Below are 20,209 nucleotides of genomic sequence, written 5' to 3'. Positions count from 1 at the left end.
TGGCCTTATGCTTTAGTGTTTTAATGCATACAGCATAAAAATACAGTAACATGGCATCAGAATCTGTCTTATAAGCTTTGAGTGATCAGACATTACAAACCAAATACAAACGTCAGTGAAAGAGGCACTTACTTTCTAGCAGGAAGGTTAGACGAGTACTTTTATTTTGAATGTGAATGCACAGCCTCCTTCCTCCTATGTAAGCTGTGATGTTTCAACTACAACTCCCACAATGCAGTGCAGCATGCATTGTTTTTGCAGTCTCGCGGGCTTTGTGTGGTGTTGGCGGTAGATTTAGATAGTCGGGACTCGGGACTAAACTGAACCGTCAACAGCTGACAGCTTTAAATATCCACATCGGCCATCTGCTACAGGGTATGATAACATCTTAATAATCATTGATAACCATCATACTGTCTTTTAAACGGCTTAATTACTTCTGCTTAAGTGTTATACAGGTGTTAGTGCTTCGATAATTCTAAGAAACTCGGTTGTAATCAAACGGTTTAGTAGCTGCTAGGCTAACTGTCATTAGCAGACAGTTTTCTTCAGACTTACCAACACTAACGGCAGAATTCTTAGGTTCGGTCGATCGGTTCTGGTCGATATTTCGATGTTTGCGATGACTGTATTGACTCTCTGTATTGACTACAGTTTACAACAACGTTATTAAATGGGATATACAAAGCCAATTCCAGAAAAAGTTGGGACAAAAAGAAAAATTTAAATAAAAACGAAAACAGTGATACAAAGTTAAATATGAAAATAGTGTAATTTTTTTAAATTAAACTTTGTTGACTTTTTGTGTGTGTATATATATAATATATATATATATATTATATATACACACACAAAAAGTCAACAAAGTTTAATTTAAAAAAATTACACTATTTTCATATTTAACTTTGTATCATTTACATTTACATTTTCAGCATTTAGCAGACGCCTTTATCCAAAGCGACTTACATTACAGTTACAGTATACATTCTGAGCAACTGAGGGTTAAGAGCCTTGCTCAGGGGCCCAACAGCAGCAACCTGGCAGTGGAGGGGCTCGAACCAGTGACCTTCTGTTTACTAGTCCAGTACCTAAACCACTAGGCTACGGCTATATATATATATATATATAGTTTATTTCTCAATTATTTGTCATTATACCACTAGCACTGCTCATTGTCTGCATGGTTTTTCTGTAGCTCGGTTATGGCTCTCAAAATTAAACTCAAAAGAAGCTTTATTGGCATGACAAATAAGGACATTCGTATTGCCAAAGCAAGTTAGAGAGAAATAATAAAAATAACAATAAAAAAGAACAAATATATACAAAACAGCTACATGTGCAAAAATATAAAATAGAATAAAATATTAATAAAAACAGTGCAAAATAATAACAATAAAAATGATAATATTTACATTAATGAGGTAATTACCTCTGTGTGTGTGTGTGTGTCGCTTGCTCTCTCCGCGATACTGAAAGTGATTTGAATTTCGACAATTAACTGCTCTTATCATGACTGATTAATTCCCTCTACTGATAGAAGCGGAATGGTTGAATTACAGCCGATAAGAACTGCACAGAAATATAAATATACAGTGTATCACAAAAGTGAGTACACCCCTCACATTTCTGCAAATATTTCATTATATCTTTTCATGGGACAACACTATAGACATGAAACTTGGATATAACTTAGAGTAGTCAGTGTACAGCTTGTATAGCAGTGTAGATTTACTGTCTTCTGAAAATAACTCAACACACAGCCATTAATGTCTAAATAGCTGGCAACATAAGTGAGTACACCCCACAGTGAACATGTCCAAATTGTGCCCAAATGTGTCGTTGTCCCTCCCTGGTGTCATGTGTCAAGGTCCCAGGTGTAAATGGGGAGCAGGGCTGTTAAATTTGGTGTTTTGGGTACAATTCTCTCATACTGGCCACTGGATATTCAACATGGCACCTCATGGCAAAGAACTCTCTGAGGATGTGAGAAATAGAATTGTTGCTCTCCACAAAGATGGCCTGGGCTATAAGAAGATTGCTAACACCCTGAAACTGAGCTACAGCATGGTGGCCAAGGTCATACAGCGGTTTTCCAGGACAGGTTCCACTCGGAACAGGCTTCGCCAGGGTCGACCAAAGAAGTTGAGTCCACGTGTTCGGCGTCATATCCAGAAGTTGGCTTTAAAAAATAGACACATGAGTGCTGCCAGCATTGCTGCAGAGGTTGAAGACGTGGGAGGTCAGCCTGTCAGTGCTCAGACCATACGCCGCACACTGCATCAACTCAGTCTGCATGGTCGTCATCCCAGAAGGAAGCTGACGCACAAGAAAGCCCGCAAACAGTTTGCTGAAGACAAGCAGTCCAAGAACATGGATTACTGGAATGCCCTGTGGTCTGACGAGACCAAGATAAACTTGTTTGGCTCAGATGGTGTCCAGCATGTGTGGCGGCGCCTTGGTTAGAAGTACCAAGACAACTGTATCTTGCCTACAGTCAAGCATGGTGGTGGTAGCATCATGGTCTTGGGCTGCATGAGTGTTGCTGGCACTGGGGAGCTGCAGTTCATTGAGGGAAACATGAATTCCAACATGTACTGTGACATTCTGAAACAGAGCATGATCCCCTCCCTTCGAAAACTGGGCCTCATGGCAGTTTTCCAACAGGATAACGACCCCAAACACAACCTCCAAGATGACAACTGCCTTGCTGAGGAAGCTGAAGGTAAAGGTGATGGACTAAACCCAATTGAGCACCTGTGGCGCATCCTCAAGTGGAAGGTGGAGGAGTTCAAGGTGTCTAACATCCACCAGCTCCGTGATGTCATCATGGAGGAGTGGAAGAGGATTCCAGTAGCAACCTGTGCAGCTCTGGTGAATTCCATGCCCAGGAGGGTTAAGGCAGTGCTGGATAATAATGGTGGTCACACAAAATATTGACACTTTGGGCACAATTTGGACATGTTCACTGTGGGGTGTACTCACTTATGTTGCCAGCTATTTAGACATTAATGGCTGTGTGTTGAGTTATTTTCAGAAGACAGTAAATCTACACTGCTATACAAGCTGTACACTGACTACTCTAAGTTATATCCAAGTTTCATGTCTATAGTGTTGTCCCATGAAAAGATATAATGAAATATTTGCAGAAATGTGAGGGGTGTACTCACTTTTGTGATACACTGTATATTATAACGGCTCCCAGAGGCGCGACTCGGTTCCTTTTGTTCATTTTAAAGAGCCGCTCAATAGAATCGGATCGTTCGTGAACGACTCATTACTATAGGCAAATTTATTTCATTTTCAGTATCAGTAACGTCAGAATATTTTTGACGGCACCCCTGACAAAGCCAGACGGCACCCCGGTTGAGAAAGGCTGGTCTAGCACCTGGGTACAAAAGGTGATTTAGCATTATCTTGATAAAACGAGCGGGAACATCCCTACAAAGATGTAGCATGGACGGTTTCTTGGTTAGTTACTCAGGCCATTGTCAGTAATACACCCTTGTGTCATGACTGATGCTGGCTTTGTAACGTTGCATTGGTAACAGTCAGGATGGTTCTCTTCCTCTTTGACCTGGGGGAACACAAAATCCATTATTTCCAAAAACAAGGAGGATTTTCAGAACACAACATGTTTCCACTGTGTGTCAGCTCATCTTAGTTGAGCTTGAGACTCGAGAAATTGGTGACATTTCTGGATGTTGTTGATATTGGTGTCTTAGACCAGTATCAGCTTTACTTTTTTGCCTAAATCTGTGATTGGGTTTCAGGTTATAGAACAATTACATTCCGTTTACCATAAATTCTACTGTCTCAGTGCATTATAACAATGTCTTGTACTGATCAACATGTAATTCTGCTCTAATAACAAAACACATCATTTTTTTAAAGGCTCTCCAGCTCTGACGTAGCAGTATCATGTCGTCTCCAGCTGGACTGCAGCCACTGTCTCACTTTCTTTCACGCTGGATGCAAGACAGCTCTCGAGCCGGGGTTTTTCTGGACCAATCCCCAGGAGAAGTGGCCTCTGTCAGGAGCAGCTGTAGCTCTCCGGGTATGGAGGAGTTATTAGATGACTCCTTCTGCTCGCAGTTTGCTCCCTTACCTGTGTCAATCAGCAGCAGCTGCGTAAGTGTGGACTCAGTCGGGCACACACAGTCTAGGAGGGACCAGGAGTCTGAAAAATCTAGCTGTGACTTGGATTTGGTCCGTCACATGGGGAGAAAACCACAAGCACTGATTGACAGACTTGAACAGGTAAAATTGAAAGCATTATTTGTTACAGTATCACTAAAAAGGTTGAAATAAACAGTTATGTGGAATATATTTTTTTAAATGTCTAGCTAACTACTTCAGCTTGGTTAAAAATTACAATGTTTCGTGTATATTAATAAATACTAAGACATTTAGGAACACCCACCACATTCCCATGCAGGTCTGCTAGCAAACAGATAAACTACATTAGCTTGAAATTTGTCTCAGCAGAATCATTTTAGTATTGCATCCTGGTAAACTGACTTTTAATTATTCTTAGCTAAACCTGTCAACGCATTAGCATTATCCAAAATATTTAGCCCACATCCCAAATTGCATATAATTGTATTAAATCGTATGTTAAATTACCATACAGCTAATAGCATGCTTAGCATTGCTGCTGTGTAATAAGCAACGCTTACCTGATTGGTTGGCTCAGTGGGTAGCACTGTCACCTCACAGAAAAAAGGTCCTGGGTTTGATTCCCAGGTGTTGCGATCCAGGTCCTTTCTGTGTGGCGTTTGCATGTTCTCCCCGTGTCTGCGTGGGTTTCTTCCAGGAGCTCCAGTTTCCTCCCACAGTCCAAAGACATGCAAGTGAGGTGAACTGGAGATACTAAATTGTCCATGACTGTGTTAAAGACTTGAAGTAATGAATCTTGTGTACTGATTAACTACCTGTTTTGTCATGAATGTAACCAAAGTGTGTAAAACATGACGTTAAAATCCTAATAAACAAACCAATAAATAACTACGTAATTGGTGGGAATTAACACTAATATACAAATGTGATTGGACACCCATCCCAAAGAAAATAAGACTATATATATATTACTCCAAGCTTTTCTGTAGGACTGAATTTTGCTTTAAATGACATCAGTTGAATTATTCATTAAAGTGGAGATTTTCTATATATTTAGTTGAAGCAGCTGCAGCAGAGGATGCAAGAGCAGCTAAAAACCCATCAGCTGGAGCAGTTGCAGAAACTACAAGACCAACATCAGACAGTTCTGGGAATAGTGCAGACCACCACAGGTAAATTCAATTATGTGCATTTGACATTGTTTCTGACTGTACAGCCCAACATTTGGTTTTGGGTCTGTAGCGATTATTATGTAACTGATCGTGATTAGATTTAGATTTAGTCTTCCTTACAGTAGCATGTGAATTTGGTGCATTTTCATCACTACTTAACTCAGCATGCTAATGCCAAGTTCACACTACATGACTTTCAAGTTGTTCAGATCGCTGTACAGTACACAACACTACACTACACAACTGGATCTCTTGCACTCAGGAGTCTTTTCAGTCGTTGTGTTTTTCACACTACACTACTGATCGACGATAGGGGGTTTCACACTACACGATCTACCATCATGAGGAATCGCAGGTGAGTCTGTCTGGTCTCCCAAACTAAGTTTTGTTACAAAAACACACGCGAGAAGTGACGAGGGGTTTAATGATACCACGTCCAAAAATGCACGTCAACAATAAGCGAGCGATCAAAGTTGTTTGTGTGCTGATGTGCAGCGTAAAATCAAGGAGAAAAAATAAATGTATGCGAGTGGAGTGAACTCCTACTCTGCGTTTCCCCTCACCCGAATCTTGCGTTCTCATTGGCTGTCGTTCGACATAGCACTCATTGCTAGTCACCCGACTGATCCAGATATTTAGCATGCTAGATATTTGTTTTCGAGCCTGCAAGCCACTCGGATCGAGTCGTTGAACAGTTCACACATAGCGGTCGAGAGCCGAGTTTCGATCCCTGAGCGAACGCCGAGTTGCTTCCAAGCTGCCACATCTAACGGCGACCAATCGGCAAGTGAAAATCAGGGCAAAAATCGTTTGGTGTGAACTAGGCATAATAAAGTATTTTAATGTTTACTATATTCAGAAGGTAATCATTTTTTTAGGTTACAATAAAAGGCATGGACAAACATGCTGTTATGGTTTCATGGTTTTTTTTCTGTGTGAAGTTTTAAAGTTAAAAAAACATACACAATCATTTTATAGTTACAACACCAAAAGTGATGTGTTGTTTCAGAATGTGTACTTTACAAGCATAAAAATGTCCCACTGACCCAGCACACGTCCAGCAACCTTAAGAAGTAGGGAGATCTCAAAAACATGCATCCTATCTAACTCGATGCTATTTATGATGACGCTCAAGATAAACTGACTGATTTTATAGGAACAGAGTCGAGTGTGTGGAATCAGGATTCCAGTGTGGAGCACAAATTTTCTGAACATACCGGTGAGGAACATCATGATCTCGAAGGAGAATCACTGCAGTCCTCCATGGAGAACCAGAGTGTGTGCAGAAAGGAAAACGAACCAGAGCAGAGTGACAGGTAAGCATCATTAGCTGTAGATTAAGCTTGAGCACATTTTAACTGTATGATTGTGATGCAATGTTTGTGTCTTTAGGCCCATCAGATCAGGTCTTGGTGGAAAAACATTTGAGGAGATGCTGGAGGAGCAGCTAAAGATGGAAAACGAGAAGTTAAGCAAGAGATCTGTAAGATATAACAGTTACATTTAAACAGTTACATACACTTGTACAGGACTTGGATGTGATGGCTGCAATAGTTTTTTACATTTTGTTTTGGATTTAGGTGACCGTACAATAATAATGTAGATTATTTGTTTGGTGGCGGTATTCAAAGTTTTATAATGTCGTTTAACCTTGTTGCATGGCCTTGGTTTCTGTGTGCCCATGTACAGTGAGAGACAATCATTTGTTGTTTTCCATTTAGTTCCAGTGCATAAATCCACTCAAAATAAACAAATAATGTAATTTATCTCATGTCTAAATGTGAACAATAGTAATGTATTTAAAGGCATAAACAAATGAGGAAAAATAAAGAGAATAAAAGTATTCACACACACACACACACACACACACACACACACACTGATTAGCCAAAACATTATGACCACCTGCTTTTATATGCTTATGGTTTTGTAATTTCATTTTGAATTTGAAAACTAATGGTCAGGTGCCCACAGACTTATGGCCATAGGTGTTGGTATGTAACAGGCACTTGTGTACACTGATCAGCCATAACATTAAAACCACCTCCTTGTTTCTACACACACTGTCCATTTTATCAGCTTCACTTACCATATAGAAGCACTGTAGTTCAACAATTACTGACTGTAGTCCTTTTGTTTTTCTACATACTTTTTTAGCCTGCTTTCACCCTTTTCTTCAATGGTCAGGACCCCCACAGAGTAGGTATTATTTGAGTGGTGGACCATTCTCAGCACTGCAGTGACACTGACATGGTGGTGGTGTGTTAGTGTGTGTTGTGCTGGTATGAGTGGATCAGACACAGCAGCGCTGCTGGAGTTTGTAAATACCGTGTCCATTCACTGTCCGCTCTATTAGACACTCCTACCTAGTTGGTCCACCTTGTAGACATAAAGTCAAGAGGCAATCGCTCATCTGTTGCTGCTGTTTGAATTGGTCATCTTCTAGACCTTCATCAGTGGTCACAGGACGCTGCCCTCAGGGCGCTTTTGGCTGGATATTTTTGGTTGGTGGACTATTCTCAGTCCAGCAGTGACAGTGAGGTGTTTAAAAACTCCAGCAGCGCTGCTGTGTCTTATCCACTCATACCAGCACAACACACACTAACACACCACCACCATGTCAGTGTCACTGCAGTGCTGAGAATGATCCACCACCCAAATAATACCTACTCTGTAGTGGTCCTGTGGGGGTCCTGACCATTGAAGAACAGGGTGAAAGCAGGCTAAAAAAAGTATGTAGAGAAACAGATGGACTACAGTCAGTAATTGTAGAACTACAAAGTGCTTCTATATGGTAAGTGGAGCTGATAAAATAGACAGTGAGTGTAGAAATAATGTTATGCCTGATCGGTGTATATGAGCATTTAGTTTTAGTTAAGTTTCATGAAAATGCCTTTTCTGGTTTTGTAGGAACGCCCTACGGAGCAGAACGTGAAGGTAAAGAGGCCGTTTCTAAGGCAAGGAGAAGGCTTGTCAAGATATATGAAAGGCAAAGCTGCTGCACCTTCCAAAAACATGGCAGTTAAATCAAACACCAAACCCACAACAGATGTTGACCCTTCAAAATCTCAGGGCCCTGTGATTAGATCCCACCAGAGCTCAGAGCCAAAAAAACCACTACCAAAATCTACAAGCTCAACGAATGTTACAATCCAGCGTAAGACTGCTGTGCTGAACAAAGATAACTTTGCTCAGAACAAGACTTCAGTACCAGTAACCAAAACTCTTCCTAAAGCTCATGTTGTGTGGGCCCAACATAATGTAAGGCCAGAAGCACAGAACATCTCTGAATCGAGGCACCAAAGCAGGAGTAATAAACAACCTGAATCTCAACAGGTGGTCAGTTCAAATGTCAGGAAGGAAATGTTATCAGGACAAGTTCATGGTACGAATGAACATGGTGTTCAATTTGCCGAGAACTCATTTGATGTGTGGCTTAAAGAGCGTGGTGAGCGTTGGGACAAAGATCAGCGGCGTGAGTGTGTGGAGCTTGGTGAGTTTGAGCTGCTCGAGAGAGCAGCACATGAACTCTCGTTTTCCAGTAACTCGTCCTTTATTAACACACTCCTTCAGAGAGATAGTAGACGTCTGTCCTCCACTCCGGTCAAATCGCCCCCGAAAGGCACGGTTCCTGACCAGCGTTGTGATAACGCTGCAAGCTCAATGCAGCCAGTCGTCGGCAGGGTCCTCGGTCCTCCAGTTCCACCTGTAGACAGTGCGGCGGTAAAAGAAGTAGCAGGTACAAAGCAGGATGAAGTGAGAAACGAATCATTTGAAGATGAAGAGGAGTCTGATTCCTCCCTGTATAGCAACACAGTGTTTCACCAGTCCACAGTTGGGCCAAATCTGCAAGAACCTTTCAGCCATGGCTTTCAAGTGTCTTCACTCCCGTACGATAAGCGCTCCTATCAGGACAGGGATGGAGGTGGCAGTCCAGAGGGGGAAGAAACGAGCCATGTAGACTCGACTCTGGTGGACAGAGGTCAGGTCGAGTTTGACGATGACGACACGTGGAATGAGCCTGACGATTCGATTTACAGTCCTCCTAAGTTGGCTATTCAATCAGAAAAGGCACCGAAGAGAAAAGTCGCATTCTCAAAGGAGACAGAGTCCGATCGTCACATTGCCAGCCCTTTACACCATAAGCCCGAACCTCCACCCACATGCCAGCTGGTAGCGAAGCTGTTTCCATCTCTGAAGCCGCAGTCTTGCCCACCCCCACCAGTGCAGGATGCAGCAGAAGACACTGAGCAAGGAGCAGGTAACAGGAACACCTTGAACTTGGCTATGATTGCACTGCAAGCTGTATTTAGATTTGATTTACTGTTCCAAACAGATATAATTAGTACCACTAAAATGTTTTAAATTATTGTTATTCAACTATTAGTGGAATTGTCACACGATATGCATTACACTCGGCCATTTATAGCAAGTACATGGTACAAGTGCTCTGGATTGGGACCGAATTTTATTTTTAATGCATTTTTCCCAAGTTTCCTTCCAACCAAGTCATACCCAATTACCCCATAGCATTCCGCTTTCTCTACTGCTGCAGACCTCCACTCCAAACCAAGTAGAGCCGTGACTAACACACGCCCCCCTCAGACACATGTGCAGTAGCCGACCGCTTCTTTTCACCTCCACAAGGCGAGTTCATAATGGAGATCCGTGTCAAGCAGGTAGCGTCAGACACCGATCTCCATCTCGCTGATCCTAGTTTCTGTGCAAGCATTAAACAGCCAGTAGAGGTCATAATTGCAGCAGTCATGATGCATTCCCATCCCGTCTGTATGGGTGCCTGGCCTGCTGGTAGCAGAGCTGAAATTTGAACTCCGTAGTTCTAGATGTCAGCTCTGCTAGCATGTTGTACCACTGTGCCACCATCATGGAGAAAATATTTCTGTGGATAAGCATAGAAAAGCATAGAACATTAAAAGTTCAGAATAATTGGGAACCACACCAAACAGAAAAAAACTTTATCCCAACTCAACAAGCTCAGAAAATGTTATAATCCAGAGCAGTTACTCTTTTCATGGTTGATTGAATGGTGTACATTTAAAACCTAAATTCGGCGACTAATAATGTCTGCAGTTTGCATTTGTTTTGTCTTTAATTGTAACCTAATCCTCATGTAATCCAGTCCAGTCAAGGTTACTCCGTGAGCGTTTGGTGGAGCTGGAGATTGAGATGGAACGGTTCAGGACAGAAAATGCAGCACTGAGCCGACTCAGACAGGAAAACCAGGAATACAAAGAGACTCTCCGGTATGAAACTAATAATGTTAACAAAGATTTTGTCTTTCAGGAGTGTTGATTACTACTTTTTCTGTTGATGTAACTGAGGGAGGCAGAATTGATTAATATTTACTGATTTCTGATAGACATACAGTGGGGTCAAAAAGTATTTAGTCAGCCACTGATTGTGCAGGTTCTCCTACTTAGAAAGATGAGAGAGGTCTGTAATTTTCATCATAGGTACACTTCAACTATGAGAGACAAAATGAGAAAAAAAAATCCAGGAAATCACATTGTAGGATTTTTAAAGAATTTATTTGTAAATTATGGTGGAAAATAAGTATTTGGTCAATAACAAACAAGCAAGATTTCTGGCTCACAGACCTGTAACTTCTTCTTTAAGAAGCTCTTCTGTCCTCCACTCGTTACCTGTATTAATGGCACCTGTTTGACCTCGTTATCTGTATAAAAGACACCTGTCCACAGCCTCAAACAGTCAGACTCCAAACTCAACCATGGCCAAGACCAAAGAGCTGTCGAAGGACACCAGGAAGAAAATTGTAGACCTGCACCAGCCTGGGAAGAGTGAATCTACAATAGGCAAGCAGCTTGGTGTGAATAAATCAACTGTGGGAGCAATTGTTAGAAAATGGAAGAAATACAAGACCGTTGATAATCTCCCTTGGGGTCAAGATCTCATCCTGTGGGGTCAAAATGATCATGAGAACGGTGAGCAAAAATCCCAGAACTACACGGAGGGACCTGATGAATGACCTGCAGAGAGCTGGTTACCAAAGTAACAAAGGCTACCATCAGTAACACACTACGCCGAGAGGGACTCAAATCCTGCAGTGCCAGGCGTGTCCCCCTGCTTAAGCCAGTACATGTCCAGGCCCATCTGAAGTTTGCCAGAGAGCATATGGATGATCCAGAAGAGGATTGGGAGAATATCATGTGGTCAGATGAAACCAAAATGGAACTTTTTGGTAAAAACTCAACTCGTCGTGTTTGGAGGAAGAAGAAGAACCCAAAAACACCATACCTACTGTGAAGCATGGGGGTGGAAACATCATGCTTTGGGGCTGTTTTTCTGCAAAGGGGACAGGACGACTGATCCGTGTTAAGGGAAGAATGAACGGGGCCATGTATCGTGAGATTTTAAGCCAAAACCTCCTTCCATCAGTGAGAGCACTGAAGATGGAATGTGGCTGGGTCTTCCAGCATGACAATGATCCCAAACACACCACTCTGGCAACGAAGGAGTGGCTCCGTAAAAAGCATTTCAAGGTCCTGGAGTGGCCTAGCCAGTCTCCGGACCTCAACCCCATAGAACATTTGTGGAGTCCGTGTTGCCCAGCGACAGCCCCAAAACATCACTGCTCTAGAGGAGATCTGCATGGAGGAATGGGCCAAAATACCAGCTACAGTGTGTGCACACCTGGTGAAGACTTACAGGAAACGTTTGACCTCTGTCATTGCCAACAAAGGTTATGTTACAAAGTATTGAGTTGAACTTTTGTTATTGACCAAATACTTATTTTCCACCATAATTTACAAATAAATTATTTAAAAATCCTACAATGTGATTTCCTGGATTTTTTTTTTCTCATTTTGTCTCTCATAGTTGAAGTGTACCTATGATGAAAATTACAGACCTCTCTCATCTTTCTAAGTAGGAGAACTTGCACAATCAGTGGCTGACTAAATACTTTTTGACCCCACTGTAGAATGTTGTATTGTGGTAATGCTTTTTGGGGGAAAATGTGAGGCCTTACAGTTTACTAATATAACCTGACGATCGATCGGCTACGAATCGGTATCGGCCGATTTTTAATCACAATATGCTATCGGCGATCGGCCGATATTTCCTAAAAGTAGCCGATCTGATCGTGTGATATATAAAGACCATGTTAAGTTAACAGCTCAGTGGATTGATCCAGACTTTGAGCTACGAAGCGCCAACCATCACATCACCATTCATCAACCATCGTACAGAAACCACAGTGAAAGCTCTTCATGACCTAAAATAAGTCGATTCTATCAGCACGTTATATAAACTCGTGGTTCACTTTGGTAAATCAAAGGCGGTTCTTACTTGTGATGTAGATGAGAACAGAAGATGTTACAGAGCCAATCAGAGGCAAAAGTTTATTCATTAGCAAATTCGTTAGTTCAGGATCATCTGCTAAACTTTTAGGATCAGAAAACTTTTAGCTCCTTAGACGGAACGAGTCTGACGGTCGGTTACAGATCTGTGGTAATAGCAGTTTAATTAAGCAGTTTAATTAAGCTTTTTAATGTAAGAGAGTCACACAAAATGTTCTGTAGTAGCTGAAAGGAGATCGGAATCGGTTCCAAAAACCCTGATCTTTGCAGTGGTGGGTACATCTCTAATATAAACCATTGCTGTGTCAGGGTCTTTTTTTTTTTTTTCTTCTTCTTCTTTTGGTTAGGTGGGGCAGAAGTCTAATATGCCAGCCCACCACTGCAAAGACACACATTTTGACAAGCAGGAGTGTTGTACAACCAGCACAGGTTGCCAAAGTGCACAGGGAATGGGGTATATCCAATTTGGGATGGGTTTAGCATGAGGCACTACCGATACTGTATCGCCTTACGGCAAGAAGGTCCTGGATTCGATCCCCAGGTGGGGCGGTCCGGGTCCTTTCTGTGTCGAGTTTGCATGTTCTCTCCATGTCCGCGTGCTCCGGTTTTTTCCCACAGTCCAAAGACATGCAGGTGAGGTGAATTGGAGACACTAAATTGTCCATGACTGTGTTTGATATAATGTTGTGAACTGATGAATCTTGTGTAATGAGTAACTACCAATACTGTCATGAATGTAACCCCAGAGTGTAAAACATGATGTAAAATCCTAATAAACAAACAAACTACAGATACTGTAAAGTAGCAGTCATAAATGACAACCCCAGTGAGTTGAGGATGGGTCCCTGCTGAGTCTGGTTCCTCTTAAGGTTTATTTTTTGTAATTTTTCCTTGCCACTTGTTTGGTCTGTTGGTCCTATTTTCTTTGAAGTTCTGCTCCCACATCTAACAGTTATTTGTTAGAAATCATAAGGAATATGTGCTGGGAATAATGATCCCAATTTATGAAGGAAGAACAAACCAGAAAACGCAAAGTAGGCTTGTTGTGATTGTGATGACAGCTCAGACGTTTAAAATAAATGTAAAACTGTTTAGTCTGCTCTACAGCTGAGGATGTTGCTTGTTTCCCTGTAGAAAAGACAGAGCTGAGTTTGAAGAGAAGATGGAAAGTGAACTTAGCAAATGGGAGGAGTTCAAATGTGAAGAGAGCAAGAAGCTCCAGCGTGAAAGGAAGCTGTTTGAGAAACATGCAGCGGCAGCAAGAGCAAGACCAGACAAACAAGAACGAGATGAGATACAGGTTTTTATCTGCTCCATTTTTGCCTTTACTTTACTATATATCAAACAGACACTGACCCTTGAGAACCAATCTAACATGTACATTCACATGGTTACTGGTCATCATGCAACTGTCTGCAGACATTACACACTTTTCTGGTGTCTGTTCTGGACTAGTCTAAACAATCTCATTTATATACACACTAGGGCGGCATGGTGGCTCAGGCGGTAGCACTGTTGCCTCGCAGCCAGAAGGTCCTGGGTTTGATTCCCAGGTGGAGCGGTCCGGGTCCTTTCTGTGTGGAATTTGCATGTTCTCCCCGTGTCTGCGTGGGTGTCCTCCGGAAGCTCCGGTTTCCTCCCACAGTCCAAAGACATGCAAATGTTTGACATTAAAGACTTAAACTGATGAATGTTGAAACTATCTGTCCTGTCATGTATGTAACCAAAGGGTGTAAAACATGATGTTAAAATCCTAATAAATAATATTTCCACACAGCTGAATGAGTTTCATCTGGATAGTGTTTTTGTGCGTCAGTCTCTAAAGCAGCAGCTGAACTCACTCCAAGAGGATCTGAAGAAACGAGAAGCTCGCTGGAGCAGTACCAACAGTCGTCTCAGACAGCAGCTTGATGCCCTCAACGCAGAGAATGCTACGCTCCGAGACCAAGTGCGTACGCTGGAGAAACTCCGTCTCAATACCTGGAAAACTGCTGAGACTGAACAAGATAGAGAGAAAAAAAGAGGAAGGTCCAGTACGTCTAGCAGTAGCACCAACCCCAGAAGGACAAAATCAAAGGTACAAAAATAATCATTCTTCTGTGTTGTGCTCAGGTGGCGCAGCAGTTTAATGCTTTAGGCCAAGTAGTTCTTTGTCGTTGCTGCAGTTACAGCCCTGTCACCTCACAGCAAGAAGGTCCTGGGTTCGCTCCCCATGTGGGGCGGTCCGGGTCCTTTCTGTGTGGAGTTTGCATGTTCTCCCTGTGTCTGCATGGGTTTCCTCCGGGAGCTCTGGTTTCCTCCCACAGTCCAAAAACATGCAAGTGAGGTGAATTGGAGATACAAAATTGTCTATGACTGTTTGACATTAAACTTGTGAACTGATGAATCTTGTGTAACCAGTAACTACCGTTTCTGTCATGAATGTAACCAAAGTGTGTAAAACATGATGTTAAAATTCTAATAAATAAACCATTACAGCCTCTGCTGGCTGGTATAGGCGCCTGCACGAGGGCCAGTTTATTATGAATATAATATGTGGCTTTGCGTGACTGACTGCTTTGGCAGGTCTAATGAAGTGATTGGTGGGGTGGGGGGAGTCAAAAAATTTATAAATACCTAAAAAAGGAATGCAATTGTTTTTAGAGCCCTTCCTCCAGTGATAGGAGCAGCCCACCTGAGAGCAACAACAGCAGCCCAGAAGTTCAAAATCCTACTAAAACCCAAGCCGGTTCTTCAAACACACGCCCTTCAGGTTTGAACTCATTTTTTTCACTTGCACTTTATGAGGTTTTTGATTAACTTCTTTTGTTTTATTTAGGAATATTAGTATGACCCACCACCACCCTGGCCAAGATAAAGTTATGTATGGATGGATAGATGGATAGATAGGCCTATTTAAAATCAAAATAGTACACACTACAAAGATTTACATTATACAAACAAGTATCTGTATAATCACAACACCACAAAACAACAACAGGGCCTGAGGGTTCATATGGAGGTGGTATTTCAGTATACATCGTAAGGCTGGTATAGATTGTAAGTAAAAACTGTAAAGTATAAATGATAAAGTAAACTACAGTGCAAATGTGTGGATGGATGTACAAAAAGGTGCATATGTGCCTGTCTGTGCATGTGCACGCATGTGTACACACAAATGTGCACACACATGTGCACACCCACATACGCCCCAATTCTGATACATTCAGTCTTCAGCTCCCCCCTGCATAGAGTTAAAGAGTCTAATGGCTCTGGGGACAAAGGATGTCCGTACAGCACCTCTGTGACAGTAGTCTGCCACTAAACACACATCTCTGTTTCAGAAAGGGTTTATAAGGAAATTAAGGGTTTTTTTTTGTCTAAACTATAGTATGTTACATGAGATGTCCTATTAAAAATGTTTTTTTAATGAGCATTTGTTGGTGAAGTCTGTGTTACTTGACTGGAAATATAGTGCACCAAGTAGGTTCTATAATACCATTGTCTTACATCCTTCATATACTAATAAACAGTAAGGTTGATCAGCTTCTAGAAAAATCTTTAGAATCCTAAGTAAGACTTTACATTGCCATGGCTTGGCATTAAGTGCATTACGTAAACAAAGAAATGTTTATTATTTAATATCTACACACACACTCACCATTTTAATCTTTCTATCACTTGTGCAAATACATCTTTAATATGTTAAAAATGGATATGATGTGAAAAGTATGAATAAAAACTACTACAGCTCATGGTGCATGGTGGTCATTTAAACTTTAAACCTCTTTTTCTCCAGGTTGGAACTGGCAAAAGGACCCCATGCCAAATTTAGATGGACTGGTTGTGTCTGAAGCAAAAAGCCCCGACTCTCAGCTAACCAATAACTCCGGCCTCTCAGCCTCGGTTGGTAAAAGCGCACCACAAGCTGGACTTATCAGTCAGTATTTATCTTTAACGTATGTTTTTTTTTGCCAGGAAGTGGACAGCCCCAGGCCCTACACAGGACAATCAGAGACGCAACAGGAGGAGATCATGCACACAGACGGCAAGGTAAGATGAAATACTTATGTAGTATCTTGCAGGTCTTTGATCCAGCACAATGACTTTGTTTAACTTTGTCTATCAGATTGAGAAGCTCTTGCCTGACGGAGGACGACTTATCGTTTTCCCCAATGGTACAAGAAAAGAGGTGTCTGCAGATGGGCTGTCTGTCAAAGTCACTTTTTTTAACGGAGACATCAAACACATCATGCCGGATCAAAGAGTGGTAAGACATGCAAGGTTACAGAATCATGTCCGTCCAAGTAGGCATGGAGGCACAGATGATTGACGTGTCATTCCACCTAACTGACAGTCACCTGTTGACTCCGCTTCGAGTGTTGATTGTCTTCAGCTAGATCTCTCTATCATAATTTGTTGGTACCAGAAGGGAACTGACAGGGCCCTCTATACTCTCAGAGAGGGCCTAAGATATTCTAAAAATAATTTAATAAGTCATTAGCTTTAATATTATTTTATCTACCCATAGCTTGACGATATTTAAACAATCCAAATTTAAGCAAATAAACCCTTCATACCTGCCTATTCAATCTGTGTTGGAATGCGACGCTTTAGATTAAAGGAGCCACTTCATCGCCCTCTGCTGTCGGTACAGTGAGCGACATTTCAGCTATAAATTCTCAGCGAGCTTGGCTATAGTTCATCTATGAAAGATTATTTCAAATGATAGTACAGTTGTGGGGACATGGGTGTAATATAGAATTAACAACAAAGAAATGTTTGAGTAGAGTGGACGGACCGGTATAGGTACATGAACTGGTGGTTATGCCCGGTCTTATATTCAGTGAATAAATATACGGTAAGCAAATACTATTGCTTTAACCGTCCGTTTTCCTTTTTGTTGCAGCTAGAGTTGTTTATGTGTTTTGTTACTTTGCCTGTTATTTTGGCCGCTTGCTTTTAATTTGCCATTACTGTTTTCGTTTCTAGCTTTTTAGCCACAGTAATGTTCATTTTCAATTGTTGCAGGTTCAGGGCTATATCCGGCACCTCGGTGTGAAGGCACGACCCGCCCAGTTAAAAGTTTTGTGCCATTTACTGTTTGTCAGTGTGTTTTCTGTGCTCAGTATTGATGACCAAAACAAAAAGCCTGATGATAAGCAGGTCATGGTTCTTGTAAGCACTGCCCTCTCCGATAAGGACAGAAAATCTAGCAAACAAATAACCATAAGCAATGAATGCTGTTTACCTTTCAGCAATATTTCTGAGTAAAATGTTCTTTGTTTAAGCGTTTTATAGATCAACACAGTCAGCTGATAAAAATCTTGGTTATTTTGTAATATTTCACACTATCTTCATTTTACATTTTAGATTTATTATTATGCAGAGGCTCAAACCACACACACCACCTACCCTGATGGAATGGAAGTGCTTCAGTTTCCCAACAACCAAATAGGCAAGTTCTTATTCATTTAATCTACAAGCAGTACAATGGTGCAGCGGCTTGGTGTTTCTAGAACCTTGAAGTTCCTCTGGTTCGGTGTTTTAGAAAAACATTTTCTAGATGGTCGTAAGGAAATCACTTTTCCTGATCAGACTGTCAAGAATCTCTATCCTGATGGGAGAGAGGAGAGTGTTCTTACAGATGGAACGATAATACAACAAAATCCGTAAGTACTTCTGAGCTACAAAACACTCCAGCATGTTTAGAATTCTACATTTTAAATGATTTGACGTTTCACATGGTTATCAAATTAAAATGTTATGTTTGTGTACTGAGAATTATCAGTTCCTTGTACGGATGTGTGTGTGAGGATGTGGATGTGGGTGTACATATCCTGGTCAGGGTCGCAGTTGATTGGCTTTCACCAAGAAACACTGGGCACAAGGCAGGAATACAGTGGACAGGGCACCTGTAATCCCTTCTTCCCCTCTCATGTCTTTGTAAACACCCAGCTGACAAAAAGCACCACTGAGATTCAAACATGGATCTCAGCAGTTGTTAGCTAGTATATTAGACCACTGTGCCAACCAAGCCAAAATACATTTAATGTCATTTTTACCAACCTCCTTATACTGGTTGTGATTACAGAGGGTCCGGTTCAACCAAGACTGGGGGGGGCGGCACGGTGGCTAAGTGTGTAGCACTGTCGCCTCACAGCAAGAAGGTCCTGGATTCGATTCCCATGTGGGGCAGTCCGGGCCCTTTCTGTGTGGAGTTTGCATGGGTTTACTCCTGGTGCTCCGGTTTCCTCCCAGTGAGGTAAATTGGAGATACTAAATTGTCCATGACTGTGTTCAATATAACCTTGTAAACTGATGAATCTTGTGTAATGAGTAACTACCTGTCATGTCATGAATGTAACCAAAGTGTAAAACATGACGTTAAAATCCTAATAAACAAACAAACAAACCAAGACAGGGCATTAATCTAACCCCTTCTTAAATCCCCCCACCCAGACATAGCAAATCATATTTGTGTTAAATCTATGTGTTACAAAATGTGGTATTTATTTATCCATGGTAATATTTATATTTTAATCTAAATGTTCTCATTCAGCCTCAATGTCTGACTTTAGAAGTCACCAACTTTCTGACTTTGACTCTTTGGAATAAAAGAAATCAGACAGAATATAGTGCTTTATATTTTTTTGGTAAACACAGTTTGGGATTTATAAACTGATGAACAGGAAAGTGGGGGGGGGGGGATATGCATTTATCCTCAGGCTCCTGCACTGTTGCACCCACCTCTAGTCAGCTTTGGTGTGAATCTGACAAAGTACCTTTATTTTATAGGGATGGCAGTAAGCAGATCCAGTTCAACACAGGCCAGCATGAGCTCCATACCTCAGAATTTAAGAGGCGTGAATACCCTGATGGCACCATTAAAACCGTTTACTCAGACGGACGGCAGGAGACCCGCTACCCTACCGGTCGAGTGCGGCTTAAAGACTCTCAGGGACGCATCATTACGGACACCAAGACCTAGGTCATCATGTACCTTTTAAGCTAACACTATAATATAGTTTATAGAAGAAGGACGTTTGCTAATTTAGTGGAACTAATGTTTGAGTACTGTGTGTTTTATAATGAATGAAGTATTTATTTCAAGTGTACATTTTTGTAAAATAAATATTTTTATAATTTACTTATTTATTTGCATGATACATCTAGTGATGCACATGGACACATAATCAGTGATAGTACCTGCGGTCATAGGGTGTTTCGGGTCTTTCAACTACAGACACCCTCACCCAGGCGACCTGACCGGGAGTGATCAGTTCCCAGCCTGTGTCCAAGTAGCAATAGTCCACGGTTTGTCCCTCCTAATCCACAACCATCTTGAAGCTTTTCTGCTGCTTCTGAAGCTTGTCTGATGGCTTTCCTTTTCTGTGCGCCAGTCCTGCCCAGGACGCTATAAGCTTTGCAAAGTGACCTTCCTGCAAAGCCCCTCACCCCCAATTCAATGGGTAAGCACGTGCCGCCCTCCACCCTCTTCTGCGGCACTCCTCCACCAGCTCCATGTATTTGCCTCTCTTCCTTTCGTTGGCCTCCTCCATCCGTTCTTCCCAAGGTACCGTCAGCTCCAGTATGACCACC

The 20,209-nt window shown here is 41.7% G+C and overlaps 1 protein-coding gene across 1 annotated transcript; it reads left to right on the top strand.

Annotated features, from left to right (window-relative positions):
* The first annotated feature begins 310 nt into the window (after window positions 1-310).
* cenpj (centromere protein J) lies at window positions 311-19,757 on the top strand. Its single transcript, XM_063005334.1, has 16 exons — window positions 311-375; window positions 3,892-4,257; window positions 5,174-5,288; window positions 6,445-6,604; window positions 6,681-6,771; window positions 8,199-9,549; window positions 10,429-10,552; window positions 13,763-13,928; window positions 14,445-14,705; window positions 15,272-15,380; window positions 16,407-16,513; window positions 16,586-16,660; window positions 16,737-16,877; window positions 17,981-18,065; window positions 18,159-18,279; window positions 19,406-19,757. The coding sequence occupies exons 2-16, from the start codon at window positions 3,919-3,921 to the stop codon at window positions 19,596-19,598; spliced, it is 3,438 nt and encodes a 1,145-aa protein (XP_062861404.1). The 5' UTR covers window positions 311-375; window positions 3,892-3,918; the 3' UTR covers window positions 19,599-19,757.
* The last annotated feature ends 452 nt before the right edge of the window (window positions 19,758-20,209 follow it).

Source organism: Trichomycterus rosablanca, chromosome 12, assembly GCF_030014385.1.
Source record: "Trichomycterus rosablanca isolate fTriRos1 chromosome 12, fTriRos1.hap1, whole genome shotgun sequence".
Lineage (NCBI taxonomy): Eukaryota > Metazoa > Chordata > Actinopteri > Siluriformes > Trichomycteridae > Trichomycterus > Trichomycterus rosablanca.
The sequence above is the reverse complement of the archived record's forward strand: the minus strand, read 5'-3'. Positions and strand labels throughout refer to the sequence as shown.

Excerpts from the sequence above, each read along its gene's own strand:
- cenpj (XM_063005334.1), top strand. The coding sequence starts at position 3,919 with ATGTCGTCTCCAGCTGGACTGCAGCCACTGTCTCACTTTCTTTCACGC. Across the intron at positions 9,550-10,428 it reads AGACACTGAGCAAGGAGCAG|TCCAGTCAAGGTTACTCCGT; the intron begins GTAACAGGAACA and ends CATGTAATCCAG. Across the intron at positions 16,878-17,980 it reads TCATGCCGGATCAAAGAGTG|ATTTATTATTATGCAGAGGC; the intron begins GTAAGACATGCA and ends TTTACATTTTAG.